This window comes from Elephantulus edwardii, unplaced genomic scaffold (assembly GCF_000299155.1).
Source record: "Elephantulus edwardii isolate Elephantulus edwardi_28Jun2011 unplaced genomic scaffold, EleEdw1.0 scaffold00155, whole genome shotgun sequence".
NCBI lineage: Eukaryota > Metazoa > Chordata > Mammalia > Macroscelidea > Macroscelididae > Elephantulus > Elephantulus edwardii.
In genome coordinates this window covers 4,566,247-4,593,032 of record NW_006399905.1, presented here as the reverse complement: position 1 = coordinate 4,593,032, position 26,786 = coordinate 4,566,247, and the positions used below count along the sequence as shown (strand labels likewise).

Sequence of the window (26,786 nt, the reverse complement as noted above, 5' to 3'; positions counted from 1 at the left end):
GTGCAGCAAAAAAAAGTAAACATTCTATAAAAAGCACTAAATAATACTGGGAACAACTACAAAGCAAGAGTCATTTTAATGATGGCATATTCCTTGATAGAATTATTACTTATTTTTATTTTCAGCATGGATCAACAAATTTCAGGGGGGGAATCTGAACTATTCTAAAATTTTTATTAAGTGTCACAGAGCTAACTACAACTTCCACTGACCTTACAAACAACAGCTTGGCCCTATCAAACCCTATGTGCTATCCTGCACAACCATCATGATCTCCAACCTGCTCAAGCCCCCAGCTGTACTCACTGCTTTAATTCACCTTTTCGAAGGTCTTCCTTTTTTTCACCGACCCTCTACTTTTCCTGGTATGTCCTTCTTAAGACTGGCAACTCCTTCTGAGAGATGAAATTTCACCATTCTTGCCCCTAAAGGAGTGCCCTGATTGCTTCCTTGAGGAGATACTTGTCTGTTCTCTTGCCAGTCCATGGTTTACTCAATACTCTTCACCAATACAACTTTAAGGCATCAATTCTTCTTCAAGCTTTTTTAACAGCATCTCATCATAAACATTATTAACAGATTAAAATGATCTTTCTTTATCAGGGTATATACTTAAGTGATTTGTTTTTCATAAGCAAAATCTAAGCAACTGAACTGCAAGCAAATTTAATTATATTTTATACTCTTAACCTCCCCACATTTTGTAAATGAAAGATTTTAGCCTGGCAATGTGCCATATGTTTTAACAAGCAATTCACAGAACAGAGCGCCACTTACTGGTTTTTAGTTATTAGTCACATGAATACTTAAAAGAGAAACAAGATAACAATTTCATTAAGAATAGTTAATTTTTTAATAGATTCAAAAATATATTTTAATAGATTCATGTCACTTTTAAAAAACAAAGAGTATAGTACCTACACTACAAACTAATATCTAATTATGTTAGAACTATCTTTCAAAAATACTGAAACTGAGCATCAGAAAACTGTTTGAAAAGCCAAGCGAAAAATCAGATAAACATAACCATAATAAGTAAAATGGACCACAGAGTAAATCTGAAATAATATATAAACTGTGCTAGTGATACAGAGATTAGCACGGCCCCTGTGCAGGGATGACATGCACATTAATGAAATGTTCCATATTAAAACAAACAAAAAAACAAAAAAACCAACACACAAAACTAGTATATAAACAAAAATATCAAAAAAATTAAAGTCATTTTCTCAATTTTACACCCATTAAATAAAAATTTCATAATTCATTGATAAACTTTAATAAATAATTTAACAATATAGAATTTCAAACTTTTCAAATGATAACTGGTCCAACAGACATTAAAAAATAAGTTTCAAAAATCAAACAAAGCACCATCTTTTCTCAGTGGGGAGGGGGAAGTTGCACACAATTTCAATTCAACTTTCTCTTTCATGGACATCACTCATTTCAAACCTGTCTTTTCATATCCACTAACAACTTAGCACACCCATCTCACTGTCAAAGACTTTCCAGTTAAGGACACAGTCTGGCTTGTTTACCTTGGTTTGGCTGCATGTTCATGTTTGGTCTGGGGCCGTAGTTTCCCATTGGCTGTCCTTGACTCATCGTCATCTGGTTCTGCACTGGCATGCTCTGTGACGATGACACGGAATGGTTATAACCACCCATGGATCCGTGGCTACTGGAAGGCATGTTCATGGAACTATTCGTCATATTGAGTTGATTGGGTCCAGGTCCCTGCATAGGCATATGGTTAGGCCCTTTGAAGAAAAATGACCAGAAGCAAAACAGAAAAGTTAAATGGATGGGCTACAGAAAAGTATCTAAGGAACCTAATTTTTTTTTTACATTATTGTTTTAATAATGATACCTGAGAATAACTCAGTACTCAAAAGCAAAGTAAATGCTTTACATGAATTACAGTAAACCTATAAGGGAAATGTTACTTATTATTCCCAATTTACAAACTAAGGAATAGATGCCAAAAAGCCAGGAATATTGTGAAAAAGAGTAGTAAGGAAGGACCAGCCTTACAAGAGACAAAAAATCTATCACAAAGCTGGAAAAAAATGAAGTGCAGTTCTAGTACGGGGCTCTGGCGGCATAGCCGACAGGGGTTTGGGTTGCCAAACCAAACATGGCACGTGTCTGGCATTTGAACCCACTAGTAGTCTCACAGAAGAGAGATGGGCAATCTCCTCTGGTGCAGTCTACAGCCTCCAAAAACTCACTTGACGGTCAGTTGCAAGTCTGTTTGACTCCCGGGCAGTGAAAGTGAATGGGTGAGACTGGGAGCTCTGGGGGCATAGACTAGTAAGTCACACTGATAATTCCAAAAGTCCCACATTTCTGCAGTTCAAATACACCAGTGGCTCTGAGGGAGAAAGATGAATTTCCTCCCATTTACAGTCTCAGAAACCAGCCAGAGGGTCACTATGAGTTGGAACCAACTTAACAAATCAAGCTGAGTTTCACTCAAAACTCATGGTCCTACAGTCAGAGGACCCTCCCGTGAATTTGTAGAGGCTGTAAATCACACAGGAGGAAGAGTGTCCTTTCTCCTTTGAGCTGCTGGCAGATTAAAACTTTAAAAGGGGCACTCACTACCTTTGGATTAGCAATGCAGCTCCTGAAGGACTCTGCCACCAGAGCTCCCCAAGAGTTGAATTCTGGCACATAAATAAACTGCTCACCAAATCACTGAGCCAGAATAGTCTGAAAGTAGGTTTAAATACATAATCTGATACGGTGATATCAGTGGTTAAATGGAAGAGAATTCAATAACTGTGTAGCTATTTGGAAAAATAAGGTTAGATCCCTAGCTTAGAGAGTAATATTTATTAACTTTACATTAGAAAGGCCTGAAATACACCAGAAAATCCAGAGCAATAAAACATAAACAAGACAACAGAAAAATTAAAAATCTGTGTATGTGGAAAAAGAATGAGATTAATTAGGGGAATACTTGAGAAGACACTTTACATGAAAAGACTGAAAACATTACTTGTAAAAGGCACATTAAAACTATGAAACTATCTTTTCATTTCTCAGACTTGCAAAGATCAGAAGTTTTGTGCAATATTATGAAGAAAAAAGCACTTTGATAACATCATAGAGAGAATGGAAATACAAACAGCTATCAAATTTATTTTTAAAGATATGCTTCTGATGTGGCAATCTTAATTCTAGAAATTTATCCTACAGATATAAAAGGTTTTAACTGTCTGCACATGTAACTATGTGTACGTATGCATGCCTGCACACACAAATCTCACAGCAACATAATTTTTCTATCAAAAGACTAGACACAATCTGTTTTTCCAATATAAGGAAATTGTTTCACTAGAATGTATCCATAAAATAGAATGATCTAGTTACTACATACAAGAAAGGAAAAAGAGAGAAGCTCTGTAAATTCTAAGTAGAATGATGTCTCTAAGATCTATCTTTAAGAAGAGGAAAAGAGACACAGTAGTACTTCACGTACATTACAATTTGAATTGAAGAAGAAGAAAAAAGTGAAAAGCAGAGGAGGAAAGGAAGGAAAACGAAAAGTAACGGACACAGGCACATTTTACACACAGACAATTTCTCTGGAAGAATAACTAGAAGCTGATGCCTCTCCAAACTATCTGGAGAAATAGATGCCACTTCATATTCTTCGATATCTTTTGATTTTAGTATTATATGTATGCTTTATGTAGTTTTTTACAAAATCAATTAACTGTTTTTAAAAGGCAGAACTTAAAACTGAAAGAACATCTGTCCAAGTTCAAACAGCATTTAGTAGCTCTGCCACTTAAGATTTGAAAACGAAATATTAAAAAAAAACCAACTAAAATTACAAAGTAAGAATCTAGATGCAAATTTGTGTTCATAAAAATGTTGGCTAAATGCTATTTGGAACTTAATAAAGAAAAAATATTAGTTACTAAGCTCACAATTTCCCCTACAACTCTCCAATTATAGTTTACGGAAACCATAAGTCATTACTGATTGAAAATGTTCACCTTATAAAGAACTACTTCAGGTGGCTTTACATAAAAACCAAAACATAACCAGTAACTTCATTGTTGCTCAAATTCTTCCTGGCTTTTAAGTTCAAGTGTTACAAGGCGACGTTACAATTAAAGGTTCTTCATAAAAAGTCATAATAGCCTAGTTTGCTGACCCACACCAGCAGTACATTCCCTTCCAGTTTTAAAAATAATGTTCTGAAGAGCAAAATGTGGATTCAACAAGAATTCTCTGACTACAACCTGAAAAGCAGTTATGTCTTTATTCCTACCTCACCAACTGGGTGTGGGTCACAGACGTAGCAAGTTTTAGCAAGATAGGAAACAACCATTGAAACACTACTTCCATCTTCTTTAAAGTCGGCTACCATGCCTCCACTCAGGGATTGTGTGCTCTTCTCTTTCTATATCCATCATCATATCTGAACGCAACAGAATCAGCTAGAGAACATATTATCATTAAAAATATTAATTACTCATTTTAAAATAAATTATTCTGTGGTTCAGAATATAGTTAATGCTAACTACAGTCTGTATTTTTTTTGTTAACAAAGCCAAGTCTTGTCTTAAGAAAGTAAAAAATATTCTTTTTAATCCAGAGTAAACTCTGTATTAAAAATTACAGGCACAGACTGCTGCTGTTGTTATTACAGAGACAAAAGATTTTAAAGACATTTTTCAGACTAAAAATTCAAACCATCAAAAGAGAAGTAAATAAACATTAAATGGTCTAAGAAGTTCCAAACTTAAAAAAGATAAAGGAGTGGCTCATTACATAAGAAAGTATATAGGATTTCTCAGCTTTTAATCCTGTTTCAAGATCAATTTCCACATTTGTTATGCTATAAACATATGTATTCATAAAAATCTCTGATGAGCTTCAATATTACCAAAGAAGAAATACTAAATACACTAGCACTTTAGAGAATGTTTTATCTCTTTTTCTTGTGTATTTTTTCCAATCATAGTTTCTGAGATCAAGAAAACATTTAAGTAAATACAAACCTAAGAGAAATGTTGTAATACCATTTTATAAACATTTTAAATTCTAAACCATGATGTTATGCCTTTTTTCCAAAAACCTTCTAAAGCCAGCTGTATTGCATAGTTTCAGACAGACTAAATTTAGCCAGTTTTGTTCATCAGAGGAATGCTGTGTGTCAGCTACATCAAAGCCCAAGGGCAGCCTGATAAACACTGAATACAGGTCACGTAGCTCTGTAGCTAACAAACTCTAAGAGAGCTTGTACTCGGGGGCATTCAAAGCAGTTTTGTCATCAACAATCTCCTATCCCCTGAGCCCCCATGTCGTTTCAGTTGCTAAGCAACCCTGGTGTTAATGTCTTAGAGGAGAGAAACTTACCAGGCATCTGGCCGTTCATCTGGTTCTGCATGTGTGGTGCAGGAGGACCCCCACCTACAATTCCATCTGAAGACATGTTGTGAGAGCGCGGAGGTGGGGGAGGACCGCTTTGATTCATCCCTCCAAGACCCATAGGCATATTCTGTGTGGGTGGCTGAGAGGAGACAGTTTAGGAAAACAAGACAAACCGTTAGACTAATATATTAAAGATGCATATGGTGTAACAGTTGCCTATATTATGAAACTGGATAGGAATGAAAATACAAACACATTTCTATTTACTCTAATGCGATTTAGTCATATTTAATAGCCTCCCAAACTTCACAGGATGACTAACATGAAGCACTTTAGACCAAGTGAAAACCACAATTAAACTATACTTTATAGTCACAATAGTAGCAGTAAAATTTTTAATATTCTGTACAAAAAGAAGTCCTAACAAATCTATTATTATGAGTTATCTTTAAAAATGAAATCTTTTTTAGTATTAATATATATGCTGCTGTTGCTGGGTGCTGTGGAATCAGCTCCAATTCATAGCAAGCCTGTGCACAACAGAACTTTTACTAATGATGTCTTTTACCTGAACAGGTAGAATGAAAAAAAAAATAATAAAAAGGATCAGAAGCCTCAAGAACATGTATGTTAAACTGCTTTGGGTGGGGGGGGGAGGGGGGAGTAGTAAGGAAGTGCTTCAAAACACAAAGACCCAGCTCAAGCACAGTCCGACATTTTTGTGCCGAATAGTCCTATGGATTGGAAACATTACTGATGGCCTCCAAGGGTGCAGAGACAGCTGCCTCAAAAGGATGCCTTTGGCAAATTTCCTAATGAAATTGTGAAGAAAATAACTGACTAACCTTGAGAGTTCAAAAAAAGGGCAAAAGGAAAAACAGAGCCCCAAGGTGGTCCACTGCACATGCCCCTCTTCTCAGGAAGGTTCTTTCCAAATCCCAATTTTTAAGCCTTTAAGAGGACAGGCAGGCATTTTTTTTAAAACAAATCCATTTCTGCCTTCTTTCTCTACTTCTCTGCGCTGAGTATAACATGCACCCTTATAACTTCACCCATGTTCTTCTTTCCCTATTTTTGGATGGCCACTTAGTTACTCTATCTGTACCTCTGCAGATGTGTGAACAAAACTCCCGCTGGCATACTTAGCATATATATTTTTCATCATCATATGTAAATACTCAAACCTCCAACCATTTAATAAGCACTAACAGAAAAGAGGGCTGAGACAGCAGCTGCAGCAATGGTCTCCAGCAGTGACCATGATGATGGCACAGGACTGAGCAGCATTTCCTCTTGATGTGTGCAATGCAGCAACGAGCAGAGCCAACATGGTGTGAGCAGACAAGAATGGAAACGGCTTGGTTACAAGGACATCTAAAGACATCACCTAGTACAACTATATGAGACCTAGTGGGTAAGGAGATACACTGCCAACTCAAAGACAGGGAGTTCAAATCAACCAGCTGCTCTGGGTAAAAAAGATGCACAATCTCCTCTCATGATTTACAGCTTCTGAAAACCTGCTGGAGGTTCAGCTATGAATAGGTTCTTCCTAAATGACAAATGACGACAACAACAAACTCAAACAGTGGGAGGCCCAGTAGCACAGCAGTTCAAGCGCTCAGTCTTTAAACAAAAGGTCGGCAGTTTGAACCTACCAACTGACCCAAGAGAGAAAGATGTGACAGTGTGTTTCTATAATGATTTACAGCCTTCGCACTTCATGGGACAGTGCTTCTGTCCTCTAGGTCATTATGAATATAATGGGTTCACTGTGAATCTCAACAGCAATGGTTTTAGGTTTGGTGTGGTTTTGGGTATTATAAAAAAAGGCACCCATTTAAAATTAAGAACCTTCAACTTCTTCACTAGTTAAATTTAAATAATCATCCTTTTTCATTAAATGCTTTATCAAAATCGGTACTAACATTGCAAATCTCATATAAAATATGTTACCTAACATGTTTGGTGTTGTTGTGTACCATAGTGTCGGAAATGACCCAGAGCTGCCTCTCTGGGGGGTTTCCAAAGGCAGTTAATCACACGGGAGGAGACTACCCATCTATCTCCCAGAGTAGGTGGTGGATTCAAACCACGTGCCTTCAGGATTGCAGTGCAGCTTCTTGCCACTAGGCCACCAGAGTTCCTTTTTCTTACTCAACTTAAAATCAAAAGAAACGTCAACTTCGCTAAGGCCAACAATCACTCAAACCTACCCTCTGTATTTGTTTGAAAATTAAAATTCTTCCTCCTATATTCTAATAAATACCCTCTCTTATGTTGAAAATTCTTATTCTTCATAAGGTATCAGTCTTACATTTTCTTGGTGACTCAATTTGTAAAACATCATTACTCATAGTTTCTACCATATTGGAGTAACCTGTATCAAGCTAACTCTCCAGAGATGTAAAAACACTGAAGAACAACTAAAGCCATGGGGTTATGGAAACCACCTTGGCTTTTTCCTGATTCTGCTGTAAAAGCTGACCGGGAACCAAGAGAATGCAGCATCAGTCCTACTGGCCTGAGCAGAAACAAGACAGGTTTTGGGTAATGAAGAGGTGAATCACAAAGAGGAAGAAATTCAAAGAAACCAGTAAAAAAAAGTCATTAGGGCTAAAAAAATAAACGGAGATTTTAGTGATGTCTTATGCAAAGGAGACAAAGACTGTAATGCAAGCACCAAGTCAAATACTTTCATAAATAACCCAAGTTTTCTGCTGTGAATTCAGAAGAGACTCTCCTTAGGATTAAGGGCAAAATAGAACCAGATCAACCCTGACAAGGTTTATAAGGAGACCTGGAAGTGCAGCGAGCAATGTGTCCAGCTCCCAACCAAAAGGATGGCACTTTATATCTACCAGAATCTCCACATTAGAAAGATGAGCTGTTTCCTGCTGTAAAGATTTGCTTGGAAACCTAATGGAAACATCACTATGAGCCAATCAATTCAAGAGCAGAGGGTCTGAGTGGGTTGCTGGTAATAAGGTTTTATTTTAAGGTGATCTCTTAGTGGGATTTTATCAACCGAAAGAAAAACTTAACCCTCTTAGAAAAATGACACCCACTAGAGCCTCTAAAAATGCTTATACACATCCATCACAAATTCTAAGACATTCTGAAAAGCAGGAATAAATAACTGGCAATCACTAAAATGACTATGATAATGAAAAGCAATTTTTGGCAAGGATCTGAAATGGCATCCCTCATACCTGCTAATAGTAGTATAGGTGCTATGAAAAGTCTGACAGTTCCTCAAAGAATTAAACATAAATTTACCACTGACCTAACAACTCTACTCTGAGGTATTTGAATGTTGTTATTGTATACTGTCCAGTCAGAACTGACCCTCCAGCAGGCTGTCAGAGGCAAATAACTGCATGGAGAAGATTGTCCATCTTCCTCCAGAGGAGCAGCTGATGGATTTGAATGCTTCACTTTGAGTTGCCAACACAACTCCTTACCACTAGGCCACCGGATCTCCTATCTATCTGCCTACCTATCTATGTTGTTGTTGTGTTTTGTCAAGTTGGAATCAACCCATAGCAGACTCTTAAACAGCTTTTCAGAGGCACACATATATCTCCCCAATATATAGATACACAAACACACATATATGAATTTTTGCTGTAAGAGTACTATCATAACAATCAGTGATTGGAGAAAGAAAAGGCCAACAAGAGGATGATCAGCCCATTATGACTAAAGACACAGAGATAGTAAATGGAAATCAAAACGACAGGGAGGAAGTCAGAAAAGTACTGGAGGTATTAAAACTAACTAATCCTAAAAGAGATCATTCACAGTGTTAAGGAACAAGCATACAGGAAAGGGGGAAGCACGTGATTACATGATCTTGTGACTTGAAAATACCGCCAAAACAAGAAACAGAAAAAACTGTCCATAAAAGCAAAGACTGAGAAACTGGACCTCATTTAAATCATGAAAACTTATTCATAAAAAAAATACCATTGTGAGAATAAAAGGGCAGTTCTCCAACTGGCAGAATGTATTCGCAAATACATACAGTCAAGAAAAAACTTGTATCAAACTCACACAAATCACTACTTAAAAAAAAGAAACAAAGCAATTCAAAAACAGGAAGATAATACTGCATTAGGAAGTTTTGGGGCTAACAGAAATGTTCTATAACGTGAATGTTTTTGGTGCACAATTTGTCAAAACTCATCGATACACTTAAAACGAATGGCTCTGATTGCTTATGAATGACATCTCAAGTGTCATTTTCTCAAGAAAGTGTTCCCTGATCAAATGAGTTATCAGGTCCCATCATATATTCTCACTAAAATGCTCTTTCTTCACTGTACTAACAACGCTATAATTTTATACTATGACTTGTGTGATTACTTGATTAATCTCTGCTCTGGAAGCCTAGTGGTAAGGAACTGTGCTGTCAACCCAAAGTCATGCACTTGAACCTGCCACCCGCTCTGCGTGAGAAAGATGGACAATCAATCCCTATGCGGTTTACTGCCTCTGAAAACCTGCTGGACAGTCAGCTATGGATCAATCCTGACTTGATGGTCCACAACAACTATCAGTTTAAGGAAACTCCACTGGTGACACAGTCCAAAGCAAGCTGCGCTGCTAATCCAAAGGCTGCAATCTCCTGTAGTTCAAGCCTACTAAGGGCTCCTCAGAAAAAGATGGGCTCTCTCCTCCCATCATAATTTATATGGCCTAGAAAATGTGATGGAGTTGCTCCAAGTCAGAATCACAGGAACCAAAATAATGGGCATGAATAAGAGTTCAAACTTTCAATACAACATGTCAAATTTCCTAAGGATTTAGTCCATCCGTGACTATACCTATTCATCACTGTAACCCCAATCACAATGTAAACGTTACTGTTCACTATGTCCTTAAGGATGACTCTTCAGTGAGTGCTCAGAGGTAGTAAATAACAGCCTTGCAGGAGACTGCCCAGCTTAGACCCCCAGAGAAGCTGGAGAATTCAAACTTAGAGCTTCTGGGCTCACAGCACAACTCCTTGCCACTAAGCCACCAGAGCTCCCTAGTATCAAACAGATGTGCTCAAATATTTACTAAAAAAGACTGGTCTGAAATACGAGTAACATTTTAAAATGACGAGCATATTTTTTACAACTTCCAGAAATGTTTAACTTTCAAAATTGCATACTCTACTCCATTTCCATCTGGATTTCTTTCAGACGTCTATCTCAAAATTATTATGTACAAAACTAGATTCCTGCTATTACCCCACCCACCACCACCCACTTCCCTTACTCCCAGGCAAATCTTTTTCTCATACACCTCACCTCTCTCTTCATATCCAATTCAGCATGTCTTTTCAGTTTCTACTTTTATTTAAAACATAATTCAGATCCACCACTTCCTCTGCTACCACTCTCATATAGGCATTCATCTTATTCCTGACACTGATGATTACTGCAAAAGCCTCCATTCTTCTTTATCCTATTTTCCATACAGCACATAGTCAGGCTGCATTTATATTAATTCCACTGCTCAAAATCCTTCAATGCTTCCTATCTCAGAAAAAAAAACAAAAACAAAAACAAAAAAAACCCCAAAAACAAAAACGCCAAAGTTCCTACCATGACTTAAAAGACCTTCTATATTCACACCATCTTCTTTACCTTATTTTTCTCCAACCATAATTATTTTCACAGGTAGTTTTACCTCAGGACTTTGTACTCGTCTGCTCTACCTAAAGTACTTGTCCTCAAGTGTTTCATGAAATGCCACCTTTTCAATGAAGTCTATACTGAGTATTGTTTCATACTGCAAATTCCCTCTCTCCAACACAGACCTCCTAACAAACTTTACTCTGCTACCCTACTCTATTCTTTCTCCTAGTCCTGAGCTCTTATCAGCTAGCATATTATATGATTTACTTATTTCTTTTGTCAACCTTTCCAGCTAAGAAAGTAAAACCAGTAATATTTGTTTTGTTCACTAATTTATCAAAAATATCTAAATATCACCTGGAACAAAAGGTACTTGATATTTATAAATATCTGAACTCTGAAACGGAAAAGATTGTCATAAAACTAAAAATAATTGATTACCAACTATCTTCAGTGAATCTTTAAAATACGACGAGTGCAGAAATTTTCGTTTACTAATATTTCTGTATCATTACTGGCAGAACTGCAGATAGTACAGTTCTCCACAAGGAGGCACTAAAATGACACACAGGAATAAGTATGAAATAAAAAACTAAATATTACTCCAAATTGGAGATACATATAAAACTTTTCAAGGCTGATAAGGAAATGGTATCTGTACATAGGTAAAAGCAAACTGATTGGCTCCAAAACCCTGAGTATAATAAGTACCTTACTTCCTACTCGTAAATCAGCATTCCAAAAATGAGTTCTCTCTATATACCTGAAATAGATCCACAAGGTCTATTTCCCCAAAAGAAATTTCAAGACCCCATTATCATGTGTGGTAAAGCAAAAAGCAGGTAAAACAGAGGACACCCCTCCACATGATGGGTCTGACACGGCAGGTGGAATAATGAGCTCCCGCAGCGGCACGTGTGGGACCTCATGTCCGGCTGTGCTGAGTCAGAGACAACTCAGCAGCTTCTAACAAAATCACCACAAGCAGCCTGGAATCTCTGTGGTATTAGACCGTATCAACCGATTTCTCCAATTTAACTTAAACTTATCAGCAGTCGTATGGTCTAAGAGCAAAACAGAAAATTCAGTCATACCACAAAACGTGAATAACTAAACTTCTCAAAACTACTAATATTTCCCACTTATATCCAAGGTATGACAATTCTCAAAATCTCCAAAGGGAATTTCGGAATTAAGAGAAATCCTCAGATTCATACATGCGCTAATCATACTCTCCCCAATTTTAGTACTTAATTCCAACTCTCAGTCCTCAGTAAGTTTAGTCTACCTCTATTTTATGAAAAAATGAGGACTCCTTTCTAAACAAATCTACCAGTTACTTTTAAAAAAAATGAAATCTATGCAACTCTAAGTTACTAAAGAGTTAACTCCAAAAATAAATAATCTTAAGTTTAAAAATGTAAACACTTTCCTTTCCCACTTCAGGAGTATTTACTGGAATATATTTCTAAAAAATAATGATCTGCTCCTAAAATAATAATGAAATGAACACTAGACCTTTGATTAAGTATTAATATCTACATAAGTTTTTTAAATTATAAAAACAGTATCTATACATCAAAAGATGAGTAGAAAAATTAAATATGCTGTATAAAAGGAGAAATAAAGTCGTGACATATGTTATAACAAAGTCGAAACTTGAAAGCATTATACTGAGGGAAGTCAGTCAATCACAAACAATAAATACTACATGATTCCACTTATATGAAACAGACAAAAATATACAGACCAAAGCTTGTTAACAGTTACAGAGGTGAGGAGAGTGAGAAGGGAAATTACTGCTTAGAGGACACAGAGTTTCTGTTAATTATTGCTAAATAATTTGGAAAACAGTAGTAGTAACAGTTACAATGCATAATGAACATAAAGTCAATGAAATGTATATACACATATAATGAACTGGTAAATATTTTGTTCTCATACATAGATTACTGCTGTTGCTGGGTACCATGAGGTCAACTGCAACTCACAGTCACCTTACGAACAGCGTAACTCTTCCCCTTGCTCTAGCTTGTGCTTAACTGCCTTTGACTTTGCAACATGGTTGGATAAGACCACGCTAAGAATATTAGTAGTACTTTTGGGGTAGGAACATGCAAGTAAGGTATAGAGACCACTACTATGGGGATTGTTCAATTTTGTCATTCTAAAAAGCTCTGATTAAGCAGACTGAGGGGGGAAAAAAACCCAGCATCACTACTATCAAAAAAGAAGCAATAGAAAGCACAGCCTGTCCTTCTGGGCAAGATATTCTTTCACTAGATGGAGACTTAAAAAGAATTGTCTTAACACTGGCCCAAAGCCTGAGAAGCTGTCCTGCCTGAGTAACTGTATCCTGACTCCAATCTGAATCATAAGCTGTTAGCTTCCCCAATAAACCTCACAATCCTGAGTATGGTCTGGGAGTTCTGTGTGTCACTTCAACAGGTGAGCAGCAGAGCACGCAGAGTTAACAGTGACAGCCCTTGGAGGAATAGGTTTCTGAGAAGTGACAGAAGTAGGTGCAGGAGCAGGGGGCATGTCTGACCACTCAGGAACTAGTCTGATGTTGGAGATGAGAACTCTTATCTCTTATGGAGTTAGTGGAAGTCAGATGATACCACCTTCTCACTGGCCATGCTAATTTTACCTTAAGATATATGCAACCTCTTTAATGGTGCCTAATATTCCACTGTATGAATGTACCTGACTTTCAAATATACGTGACTTTCTTCAACCATTCATCCACTGCTGGGACTCTTGGTGAATCATAAAAGGACAATTTTGGTATAAGGTCAGTTATACAAATCTGAAGAAAGCTTTATACACAGATAAAATCAATCCTGCAGGTTTAATAGAGATGGGAAGGGAGGAAGAGGGAAGTAATACTGAAAAAGTAAATGTGACAGAGGAGTAAAAATAAATATGACGGGAAAGGCAAAACACAATAGTTGACTAATTGCTAATTAATTAAACTAGTCTATTAAAGTTATAAAGCAAAATGTCTATAAATGATTAAAAGAAAAAACAAATGTAAACGTTCAACTCAAATAAAATTGCCTATAACAGAAAAAAATCTACACAGTCTGTAGAGATCTAGATAGCATGGGAAATTTTATAAATACTGTCTGGCAATATTTAACATCATGCATAGTCTTGCGAGATAAAGAGATAAATGGGTACCACAGAAGCCAGAGAAATAATTTCAAGGGAACTGTATGTCAATATTATGTTTACCAAACATAGTTGCCAGTAAAAAGGAGCTTTGGTGACACAGTGCCACCAGGATTTGACTCAACAGCATCAGTTCAGTTTTAAGTTCTTATAAATTGGTAATTATAAAAACTTTTAATACTAATTTCATTACCATTAAAATTTAAAATAGTACTAACATGATGGCAATATTAAAGAAAAGTTCTTTGCATAGTACAAAATGAAAATGTAAACAAACATCTATCATTTTTTTAAAAAGTCATTAAAAACACTAAGCACAGGCAACATGAAAACAAGAAAAGGCATACTGGCTTTTATTCACAGAAAAAGCAGGTAAAGGAGGAGTAGACTTTTCTAAGACTTTCTGGTTATTCTTGATGTTTTAACTATATCAAAGTACCATTGTTATTGTCAAGTGTGGTCAAATCAGGGACACGCACAGCGAGCCCATCTCCATCACTGCTGACATACACGAGCCCACTGCTGCAGTCACTGTGTCAATCCATCTGATTTGAGGACATTATCTATGCTAAAATTAAGCTAAACATTGAAAAATGTAATAAATCTCTGATCATCTCCAAAACAGTCTCCACAGCTAAAAGCGCACATGCCTTCACTTCATGTGACTCATAACAGTAAAAATTTTTTAAGAACAAATTTTACTCATACAGTTCAACCGATTTTCTGTCAATGAGATGACTGACCTTAAAGTTGTGTAATTTATGCTGAAGACTATGTATCGAATAGCTACTCAAGGACTGTCCAAGGGATTGCCCAGAACATCAAGTATATTCACTAAAAATGTAATTTAGAAAATTATATATAAATGTGAGATTTCTGGCTCTAAATCAATTTTTCTTAATAAAGTCTTAAGGAAGACTTTATGTAGAAAATGCCCACCAAACAAAAAGTACATTTAATTTCAAATTTAAGAATATCAAAGAATTTTTTCAATTAATACTCAAATTAGTGAAAAAAATAAAAGTTCCAATCACTTTTCTGCCTTTCTTAAAGATTAATGCATGCATATAAAGCTTAAAGAGATTATAAGTTTCTTTTTCTTCACTGCAATATTGCTTGCTATGTCATCCATGAAAATCTTACTTCCTGGCTAAGTGTCATATCTTTCTTTGATGAGTATCATATAATGTGAATTCAATCCTTTTGTACTCTAAGCTAAGTAAAAGAATTCTTTTCCAAAACCATTTAGATCATAGAATCTAAGCTTCTGACCCTTCTATTATGTGGCAAACGTTACTAAGTTGCCTTTCAACAGTCATTCTTCCAAACATACCACTAAATCATAGTTGTGCATACAAACAGATGGGAAAAAAATATTACTCAAGCTTTTTAGCAGGCAGGTCTCACCATATAATAAAATTCTGACTAATGGCACACAAACAGAAGTGATGTGCACAAGGGAGCAGCCCCTTTAAAGGGAAACACCTATTTACTTTGTTTCTGCTTTCCACTGCCAGAACTGTGGATGTGTTATCCATACAAAGTCAACCATGCAAACAACAGTAATGTAATGCCCAGGATCCTATATACAATAGCTCTGAACTCTGCCCTATCTTAAGCCACTCTCATCTCTGACAGATCTAATCCCATTTCTCTAGTAACTGAGTTAATCCATCACATCTTGGGTCTTTCTCTCCTGGGCTGTCCCCTCCACCTTTCTAAGCATGACGTCCTTCTCTAAAGACAGGTCCCTCCTGGTCACATGGTCAAAAGTATGTGAGACAGATGTTCAAAATCCTTAACTCCAAGGAGGAGCTTGGTTTCACCCTCTTTAGGCCTGACCTGTTTGTTCTCCTGGCAATACACCAGGAATGTATATTCAATATTCTTCTCCAGCACCACAGCTGCTAGGGCTGCATAATCTACATCCAAATAAATAAGCACTACTAACTACCTCACTCTGCTTTGTGCTTTTCCGCACAGAAATAAAATTAGCTAATGAATCTAATCTTATAGCTAAAATCCTACACTAAAATCACAAATTAGTAAACTTAACACAGAAAAACAAAAGGGTCCTCATGAAAAAAGAAATTACAGAGTCTAAGTTTCAATTTTCTCATTAGCAAAATAAAGACAGTAATATTAAAAATTGGCAAGGCTATGAAAATTATATTAAATTGATAAAGCAGACTTAAAAGTAACCCAATAGTTCCATCATCACTGATATGCATGCTCTTCTCAAGAAAACAAGTTCTTTCCCCAGGAAAAAGGGGGGGGGGCGGGAATCACAGTACTGTATGATGCAAATTATGGTCTCTGCTGGTCACTCACACCTTTCAGCTGAAGTGGTTTTTATCCCTTGGTACATCCTTGTTCCTAAGGAAACTCAAACCTAGTACGCCCAAAACTACCTCACATCCTCTAAAACTTTCAATTTAGCAAATGGCAACACAACCATCAAAGTCTCCCACACTCTTACTTGTCCCTTCGTCTGCATTCAGTTACTAAATCCTGCTAGTTCCATTTTAAAGAACTCCTGAATGCAGCCTTCTTTTCTACTTTATAATTGTGGCTCAACTATTTCAACATCATTTATACTTACTGAGCTCTTCTATATGCAAAGCACTGTGGAATATTTTACTTAACCTTCATTACACTGCAAGAGAAATTTTTCTCACACTGGAAAATTAATGATTCATGTTACTCAAAATCAAATGAAATCCTGGAATAGGAATCTATTTCTAAGAAGTTCTGCATATCCTCAAGTATTCTACTTAAAAAACATGGAAATACGTAAGATTTTCAATCTACCACTACACGTACCTGGGAAACACTGTGGCATGGCCCCCAGATACCTGAGTGATTCAATTACCTGTATGCTTTTAAACATACTGATATGTTTAAACCTACATAATTTTCCAGATGATTCTAGAGGAAGAGAAGAAATACTATATTAATTTTTAAATTTTCTTATTCCATTATGCTCAAACTCTTGACTGTATGCCTTAAAAAGTACTATAAAATGAACTACTCAATAAGTCCCTTTCCCTCACTTTTCCAGTTAAAAGGGTAAGGCTTTTTTAATTTGATGTTCTCTTGTAATTCTTCCCTAAATCAATGGTGTCTACCACTTCATAAAGAACATTACCAACAATTCACCCACAAAAAAAAAAAAACCCAAAACAAAAAACTATTTTAAGATTAAAACATGGAAATGCAATTTCTTTAAAGTATGCTAGAAAAAGAAAGTCTTGCCATATTTTTCACTGATAAAATGTTTCTGGTCCATATGAGGGAAGGCACTCTCTGGTAGCCTACTACTACAGACAATACGTCCGGTTGCTGTGCATTGCTTAGTTACTACAGCGATTAATGAGATGATCTGAACTGGTTCAAAGCATAACAACTATAAGGATGGCACAGGCAGGGTTTTGTTCTGCTATACACAGGATTCTAGAGTTAGAAGCAGCTCAAAGCCACTAACAAGAACAACGTATAATGTTTTCATAGAGAGAAAATACACAGGACTCTTAAGAATAAAACTACCTAAGTGTTAATGCTTATTAAAAAAAAAATAAAGCTTGTCGGGTAGAGCAGAGAATGGTAGGGTTTGTGTCTGTGGTCATCCTCAAGTTGCTGATTCGATTCCCTCTCGAAGGAGAGGCAAGGATGTTGGTCAGAGTTTGACAGGTAGGAGGAGGAGGCAAAGGAATTAGGAAAGATCCAGCGGGGATGTGAAAAGAGGAGGTTCTAGTGAGCACAGATCCATAGTGATTAATTTTATAAGACACAATGTACAGGAATGACTGTATGAAACACAATGTGAATGAAAAAAATTCCAAAACAATTTTTTAAAAATAGTTCTATTTCTCTTCTTGGGTTGTTTTTACACTTATTCCTGGATTTTAGATTCTTGTCTTTCTTTTAAATAGGATAATCTGTTAGAGCTAGTTCAGTTTCAGATACATGAAATATGTCTAACTCTTCTTTTGGATGAAAGCAGAAAACAGTGTCAAGTTGAACTTGCATATAATTATGCACATATTCTTAGTTCACACAATAAAAAGTGGATACTACGTTTTTGAAATCTTTAATTAAACTACCCTTAAGCATACAGTTCTTCCTTCCAGGATCAAAATTTCTCAGACTGCAGCTAGTAATTAGTATGCTCTCCCTTCAGGCAGACTGATGGCACTCAGATCGTATCATGATATCCCTATTTTCCCCAAATTCACCTTTCCTATTCACATCTAATTGAACTGCTTTTCCTTCTATTCTTTCCTTTTATAAACTCATTTTTCTTTATTGGCTCAACCTCTGCAATTCCTTCTACTAAGACAATATATTTTCTTCTCACTTATTCTTAAGTCCTTCCTTTTCCAGCTTGCCCCTGATGTCCCTATACATTCCCTAGAACTAACTCTCCTACTCAGTTCTTGGCAGGCGCTGACTTTTTTTTTTAAATGAAAGTTTACAGCAACTTTGGATTTCCATTAATGGCACTGACTTCGTAAAGCTGCAAAGTTGTGTGAACTCTGGAGTCTTGGTGGAGTGGGGAGAGGGAGAGTGGCCAACAACTTTTTCCAGGGGAGTTCACAAGTTGAAGTAGACTACCCTCACCAACCCTGTACCTAGTCACATGTTTCACTGGACTCCTGTCACCTTCCTCTGCCTAGATCAGATCCACCATATAAACGTCCAGGAAGGTTTATGAAAACACTCAGATAAGACGGCCCTCAGGTAACCATAAGTCATTAATTCCCAGAATGTGACGACCTTGATTTCCTAAGTATGATGGCAGAGGCAAACAGAACTAAACTTCAGCTCTAAACAAGATGCTAGCAACAAACATGAGGACCACAAAGCACAAGACGGAGAGTTCTCTAAAGATCTGACCAGCCCCATGATCAAGCTTACAAGCTAAGGGAAAATGAGCTACAAGGATCTCAGTCTTGAAGTGGTGAGCTTCTCAGAGCCAAACCTGATGTGCCATGAAATTAGAACTACCAACAACCCAGGAAATGCAAGGAGAGTAGTAACAGTGCACAGTAAGATCAACTCAGACCTTCTGAACAACTTACGATGGTGGTCTAAGCAGTGCAAAGTACTTCCAATCAGAAAAGCACAATAAACCAAGCGCTCTACTTACACATAAAACTAAGCCTTTCACTGTTGCGGTATTAAGGGGGTATTGTTCAAAACAGCTTTACTAGCCATCATGCTTGACTTTCAACATATGACTAGGCAGAACTTGAAATTAGGGTGTATACAAATGAATCATTATAGGATCAGTCAGTTTCTAGCCACCCTCCCCAACCTTAGAGCAGGTTTAGCAGCAAAGGTAGGTAACTCACTACAAACAAGGGAGAAGCAGAAAGATACAGTGTCTCCATTGGGGTCAGAGTTTCCTGTGCCATTCAGACCACCACTTGCACATGAGTAAAAGCAGCCTCAGCAGAGGACTAGAGACCAAACAGCTAATTTAGGACTGCTTCCCATGGAGTCAGAACAAGGAGTCTTGCTGGAAGTAACTAACAGGGCACAGGAAACTTTGTAACGCTGGCCTAAGCTATGGGCCTGAAGGTCAAAGGGCCTGTGACCATGCTTGAGACCTGAGGACCTGTATCCTACTGCCAAGCTGTATGGCAACCTGTTAACATCCCTAATAAAGCCCATAACCATGAGTATAGGTCTGAAATACAGTAATATAGACCTGACAGTAAAGCAGTACAACTGCTGTTGAAATCAGTAGAAGTAGGTGTAGGAGCATGGTGGCCATGTCTGACCTCATGAGAATTGGTTTTGCACTATATATGTGCTGATGGAGATGCTTCCACATGGTTGATTTAGCAGTGGTGAGATAATTTTACTTTTAAATAAATGGGAATATTTATATTCATTAATAAAATAATGATTCTACATTAAATAAGTACAAAATAAAAGTCTCTGTAATACAAAGTCCCTTTCTTTTGTGATAGTTAAACCAGGTTACAGTAAGATAACATAATATACTCCTTGCATTGAGATGCTATCATTTTATTGCTTCTCTCTGATCTAAGGGGAACTCTGGTGGCTTAGTGGTAAGGAGTTATGCTGCCAACTCAAAGGTATTTGGTTCAAATCTACCAGCTGGCTCATGGGAAAAAGACAAGCAATCTCCTCTGATGCAATTTACTGACTCTAAAAACCTGCTAGAGGGTCCACACTGTAACACATAACACAAATACAATGTATAAGACTTTAAGACATGTCTAAATGATGTGGGCACAATATTGTTGTTGTTGTTATATGCGGTTAAATTGCCTGTGACTCATAGTGACCCTATGTACAACAGCTCTGAAGTCTGCCTTGTCCTGAGCCAGTCTCACTAACTCTGACACACCAACTCCCTCTGCCCCAGTCACTGTATTAATCCATCGCCTCTGGGATTTCCCTCTCCTGTGCTGTCCCTCCACCCTTCAAAGCATGATGTTCTTTCCCAAATATTGGTTCCTCTTGGCTACGTGTTCAAAGTATGTGAGACAGAGCTTCAAAATCCTAACCTCTAAGGAAATTCTTGGCTTCACCCATTGCAAGACAGATCTATTTGTTTTCTTGGCAGTCCATGGTATGTTGAAGACTCCCCTCCAGCCCCACAACTCAAAGGCATCAATTCTTCTGTCATCCTTAGTCACTGATGCATTCTTACCATATGCTCTCTGATACATAACAAGAAAGTATGCCGACCGTGGCCTAGATCAGGTGCACCTTTAGTCTCTAGACTGACATCGTTGCCTTTCAGTACTCCAGAGGGGTCCCTGACAGCAGATTTCCCCAGTGCAATTCCTTTTTTTAAAATTTTTTTTTATTTTGTGACTACTGGTGCCAAGAATGTTGATTGTGGAACCAAGTCAGCTGTAACTGTAAACAACCTCAATCTCTTCTCCATCTATCATGGTGCTGCCACCTGGCCCAGTGGCAAGATATGAAGAAAAAATATTTAGCAATGGCATATCAGACAAGGGACTAATGGCAAGTTTTATAAAACTCCAATAAGCCAAGAAGATAAACAACTAAATTACAAAATGGGCAGATATGAAAAAAACTTTCATCAAAGAAGACTTCAGATGGCCAGAAAACATACGCAGAAATGCTCAAGATCACTACTAGAGACGTAAATCCAAACAATTAATAAGCATCTCATCCCAGGAAATAAAGGTAAGTTCAAAAAAACAGTAAAAAAAGGGTGTGGAGAGACTGGAATTCTCATACACTGCTGGTAAGAATGTTAAATGAAGCAATTAATATGGAAAGCAGCTTAGAAACTTTTCTTAGAATGTTGAGAATAGAAATACCATTTTCCCCATCAATCCTACTTGTTATTATATGCTGTTGAGTACAGTAAGACTCATAATGATTTTGTGAACAACAAAATCCTATCCTATCTTGTGCCATCATCATCATTTCTGACATACCAGAGCCCACTGCTACAATATATGTATCAATCTATCTGGTTTAGGGTCTTCCTCATTCACCAACCCACCACTTTTCCAAGTATAATATCCCTCTCCAAGGAATAGCCTCTCTGGTGGCTGCCAATCCAAAGATACACAGTTTGCTCCATAGGTGATAGATGGGCAATCTCCTCCTGTGCAATTTATTGCCTGTGAAAACCCGTTGAAGGGTCAGCTATTTGTCTAACTAGATGGCAATGAGGTTTTGAGTTGGTTAATAGAGTCCCTGAGTGGTACAAATCATTAATAAATTCAGTGGCTAACTATAAAGTTAGAGATTCAAGCGCACTCAGATTTGTCTTGGAAGATAAGCCTAGTGATCTACTTTCAAAAAGCAGTAACTGAAAACCCTCTGGAGCAAAATTCTTCTCTGATGTATATGGAGTTGCAATGAGTTGGAACTGCCACCTGGTTATGGTGACTTACCATATAAACCTAGGTTTTCTAAAGAGAAGACTAAACTATCAAAACAAACAGGATCATTTAAATTTTTAAACTAAATATCTATTTGCAAGAATAATGCCATTGCAAGAACATACAAACAGCCCCAATGTCTGACCACAATCGAACGGAGTGAGAAATTATGTCATAATCACATGATGGAATACTATGCAGCACACAGGAGTAATGATTTTGTAAATCACTAGCTAACCTAGGAGGAACTGGAAAGCATTATGCTATGTGAACTAGCTCAGTCCCATAAGGACAAATACTGTATAACACCATTATTGTAGAATGTGTATGAGGATCCAAGAGGAGGAGGAAAGGAGCAGAGGAGTGAGGATGGACAGGGGTGGGACAGGGTATTAATCAAAGGGTTGCACAATCTGATGAGTGAAGGGAAGGGTAGGTAAAGGGAAAGATCCAGTGTGGGGGAAAAATAATTAAGAACTTTGTACATATGAAATATGTATGAAATACAGTATGAAATAAAAATTTTCTTTAAAATAAAAAAAGAACCATTCCAAACACAGAAAAATGAAGACACTGATCTCTTTAACACCATCAAACCAATCGCCATGGACTCTGACTCATATCACCTTCTATCAGTCTTTTTAATCTTCACAGAAGGTATCTGCTTCATCTTCCTCCCACACAGCAGCTAATGGCTTTTTAGTTAGCAGGTCAACACTTGGCCTACTGTACCAACAAAGCTTCTAAGAGAATGACAACAAAACCAAAACCCAACCAAACTCAGCACCACCAAGTTCAGTCTAGGTTATCAAGTTTAACAGGAGAAGACCAAGCAGCTGGTAGATTCAAACTGCAAACCTTTTGGTTAGGTGACCAATCTTGAGACTACTCTGCAAAAAATAAACTAAAAAAACTCACTTCCCTCAAATGGATTTCACTTCAAGGAGGCCTGATAAATCTAGGGTTAACCTTACAAAACCAAAAATATCAAAAGCAAAGAACACAAACAGATTACTTTCAAAAGAGCTACAATTACTACATGACAATGTCAATAGAAACAAAAGAATGATCAACTCAATGTGCCAGTAGACAACAAATATCAAGCAAGTATCTGTTTGTCTGGAAAATATCCTATAATAGTTATATTGACAAACAACAAATGCTGACAAGGATGTGAAAAAACTGCAACCCTTATTCACTGTTGGCAGGAGTGTAAAACGTGCAACCTACTCTGGAAGGCAGTATGGTGCTTTCTCAAAAATTTGGAAATAGAAATAACATTTGACCCTAAATAAATCAGAATTGCCATCTAAGCAGATAAATGTGATATATGTTCACCCATGTTTACTGCTATGTTAGTTCATAATAGCAAGGGGACTGAAACAACCTAAGTGTCCATCAACAAACGAATGGATAGAGAAACTGTGATATATTCACACAATGGAATATTATACAGCACTGAAAAACAATGAACTCCTGAAATGTTATACAAAATGAGTGACCCTGGAAGACATTATGCTGAGTGAAATAGCTCTGTCACAAAAGGATAAATACTGTATAATGCCACTGTTGTAATCAGCGGGGTTGGGGAAAAACTAAAAAAAGAGGGAATAAATAATGTACACTGCATTGAAACAGATGAGGGAAAGAACTGCTTAAAAGGAATATATGATTAGGTGTTATTTGTATGACAACAGTCCAGAAATGCATAGTAAAGTGCACTGGGGTGGAGCTGGGGAACTGTACAACAATGGAAGAATTTTTTTTTTCAAAGAGAAAAGAGAACAAGGGTGGGGGCCAGGGAGGAAAATGTGCAACAATGAATGAATGGAAATCCAAGTTCTCTCTATAAACTTTCATTAAAATCTCAATTTAAAAAAAAAATTATTAAAATTATAGAGATGTTGAAAACAAAGGCATTTTCAGACAGACAAACAAAAAGGAGAGAAAAAGATAAAAACTGTGGGAATTTGTCATTAACAAACCAGCACTAAAGATTTTAAAAGATGTTCTTCAGGAGAAAAACAAGATTTGAAATATTAGTAATAATCACTTGCAGGTTACATACAGAAACTTAAAATTAGTATTGCACGTTTCTATGTTACCTGAAAGTGATTACTACTCATTTGAATAAACAGAATTAACATACATCCAATCCTCACTTATCAACATCAACAAAGTTTCCAAAACCAAACTGTTTAGTGAAAGGAGGTAAAAGGCAAAATGGCGGAAGGCTATACAATCACATTTACCTAATTTTTTATCATTAAATAGCTCCAACTACTGAGAATCTTAGTGTTGCCAAAACTGACTCATACATGCCTTCAGCAACACAACCAGTATTACTCTTATCTTTCGCTACCTCAGCACTGATTACTGCCAGATACTAAGTTTTTAACCCAAATTTTTCACTTCTGTCATAAGTGCAAAACATCAGATAGCAAGGTAATTAATAAGTGAGGCTTAAGTGTATATGACAGATCTTATACACAACCTGGACAGTAACTACAAAAAAGATCATTTTAAGTATGGATAATGTCTAAACTAATTTAAAAAGGGGGAGTTATAAAAAATTTACAAAGGAAGGAAATAACTAACAAAGCAGTATCAGAAGGCTGAGACAAACAGGAAGCATATTCTATGACAGTAAATTTAAACACAAATACATTAGTAAGTTAAGGTTCAAATTTAAACTGAATTTTTAAAAATATAGATGTCAGGCAGCTCTGGTGGCCTAGTGGCAAGAATCTGCACTGCAATCCCAAAGGTGCAGGGTTTGAATCCACCAGACGCTCTGCTGAAGGAGGGGCAAACTCCTCCTGTGCCAGTCGGATCCATTTCGACAGTACAACAAATCAAAAATAATAAAAATAAATAAATAAAAATAATTTAAAACATGCATTAGGCACAATGCTTCTAGCACATGAGTAAGAAAGATCATGCAAGCATTAAATAAAGTTGATTAAGCTACACTCAACTCACAGCTGGATGGTCAGTACCACTGAGTTTCTAAAGCTTTAAATCACACAGAAGGAGACTGTCCATCTTTCTCCCAGTACCAAGAGTGGATACAAACCAATGAAGAGGTGAGACTTTGGGTTGGCAATGCAACTCCCTACGGACTCTGCCACACAGCAGGTGGCATAAATGGTTTGTATTTGATTAATAACCTAAATACTGGCAGCGTAACTCACCCAGGGTGCAAGAGAAGGTCTGACAATCTGTTTCTATAAAGATTACAGCCAAGAAAATCCTATGCAACAGTTTTACACCTCAAAACATAGGTTATCATGTAGCAAAACTGACTCAAGAACAAAGCATTTAATTTTTTGTTTAACATCACATGAAGTAAATCATAAGGATAAAACCATGACATACACAAAACACAAGTGTACAAGTGTCTTAATTATGTAAAAAAAGTTCTGGCACAGTACATCCATGCACACACCTCAAGTCTCATTTCCAGAAGTGAATCTGGCCTTAGTTACTGCCATTCAGTAGTCCAAAAATGTTACTCTCAATCATAATCAAAGTCATGGGTCAAATTTGATATTACAAGGCTGGAAAATAAATTACTGAATTGCGTGCTTGCTTTCGTGGCCATGACTGAGAGGGCTGGAGTTCTTTGTAGCAAATTTATGACCAGACAGACTGTGTGGAGTAAGAAGAGGGTTGAAGGTAGGTGAGGGGCTGAGCATGGGTCTACCAGAGCCCAAGAACAGGATGGGCCCACAGTAGGTAGAGACTGCTGTCTGTACACAAGAAAGAAAAGCTAACTGCATACAAGGGAAAAAAAATACTCATTTATTACACTTTTAAATACCCTGTGATAAATGGAAAATTGCAAACTAAAGATGCTCTAAGACAAGTACTTTGTGAGTTGCTAGGGAAATGAGGCACTGTTTTCATACATCATCGTTTTTACTTTAAAAAAACAAATGCTAGACAAACTACATGTGTTTAGTACCTCTGGCATTTGGCAGATATTTTCTCAAAAACACAGTATGACTGTCATTTCAAAGAAAACAGATGGCATTTATTATCAATGATCAAATTCAAGTTTCCAAATAGTTACTGGAAATCTGGCGAACTTTTATCTACCACATGGGACTTGAAGGCATATCATTAGGAATAGACTTTGCTGATGATCTGGTGATAACATCAACAAATGGGATTTTTAGATCTTACAATGAAATATGCAATAAGTCAATATTCACAAGTGAGATCTATAACTATTTTACAAAAATCACTCATGAGCAGAAAATCCAGAGTGCAAGACACATCAATGGACTTTCATGTACCAGAACTGGAAAATTTATTGATACAACATTAAATTTCATACCTTTTATAACCTTTAAAAAATAAAGCCTTGCTATACTGAAAAAGATTATTCACAATTTGCAAAGTCTATAAAAATAGTCCTCTTTTCCAATATCTGTAAGAAACTAGATATTCCTCTATTACTTTAACCAAAACATTATAGCAGATAGAATCCAAAAATAGACATGAGAACCATCTATAAAACCAGACACTTAAAATATTCGCAAAGATGTAAAATGGTATCTTTCATCTCACTAAGTGTGCTCTTCAAGGTGGTGGTGGTGGTTGTTGTTATGTGCCATCGAGGCACCTGCGACTCATAGCAACCCTATGTACAAGAGCCCTAAACGCCGTTCTA

The 26,786-nt window shown here is 36.9% G+C and overlaps 1 protein-coding gene across 3 annotated transcripts in view; it reads right to left on the bottom strand.

Moving 5' to 3' along the window:
• The window catches only part of SS18 (synovial sarcoma translocation, chromosome 18), a 110,521-nt gene that overhangs the window by 61,471 nt on the left and 22,264 nt on the right, over positions 1-26,786 (bottom strand). For all 3 annotated transcript variants that reach the window (XM_006895036.1, XM_006895035.1, XM_006895037.1), the window contains 2 exons: positions 5,383-5,536; positions 1,542-1,763 (listed from right to left, as the gene is read on the bottom strand). In XM_006895036.1, coding sequence (XP_006895098.1) covers positions 1,542-1,763; positions 5,383-5,536 — 376 coding nt within the window. The remainder of the gene's footprint in view (positions 1-1,541; positions 1,764-5,382; positions 5,537-26,786) is intronic.